Here is a 388-nt window from a genome sequence, read left to right on the forward strand (position 1 = left end):
GTACGTACGTACGTTACGTACAGACCATGGGCTAAAAACCACTTTTTTGGAATCAGGGGACCCCAAAACGGATATTTCCACCCATTTCCCGATTTTGAAAATTTGGACCGATTGCAATACTTTCATTACTAGTATAGCTCCGCTATACTGTAGTAATAGAAAGTAAAAAAGGTCTTATACTTTATTTTGTGTTTTGTATTTACAGGAAAAGCATGTAAAGGAGCACATCATCTGTTCTGCGGATGATCACAAGATGAATCGTCACCATTACGCTTGGTTTGTAAGGAACTGTCGTCTGATCCTGCTACTCAGAAGAGATTTCTCTGAGGGAGACCTGAATATCTTCAGACCCGCTGAATGGAGGTGGAAGATCCCTCAGGTAAAATAG

General features: G+C 40.7%; 1 protein-coding gene across 1 annotated transcript in view; it reads left to right on the forward strand.

Moving 5' to 3' along the window:
• The window catches only part of LOC103524108 (calsyntenin-1-like), a gene marked incomplete at its 3' end in the record, with an annotated part of 10,074 nt that extends 9,695 nt beyond the window's left edge, over nt 1-379 (forward strand). The window contains exon 2 of the mRNA XM_008489114.1: nt 206-379. Coding sequence (XP_008487336.1) covers nt 206-379 — 174 coding nt within the window. The remainder of the gene's footprint in view (nt 1-205) is intronic.
• Between the last annotated feature and the right edge of the window lie 9 nt (nt 380-388).

This window comes from Diaphorina citri, unplaced genomic scaffold (genome assembly GCF_000475195.1).
Source record: "Diaphorina citri unplaced genomic scaffold, Diaci psyllid genome assembly version 1.1 scaffold107007, whole genome shotgun sequence".
Classification (NCBI taxonomy): Eukaryota; Metazoa; Arthropoda; class Insecta; order Hemiptera; family Psyllidae; genus Diaphorina; species Diaphorina citri.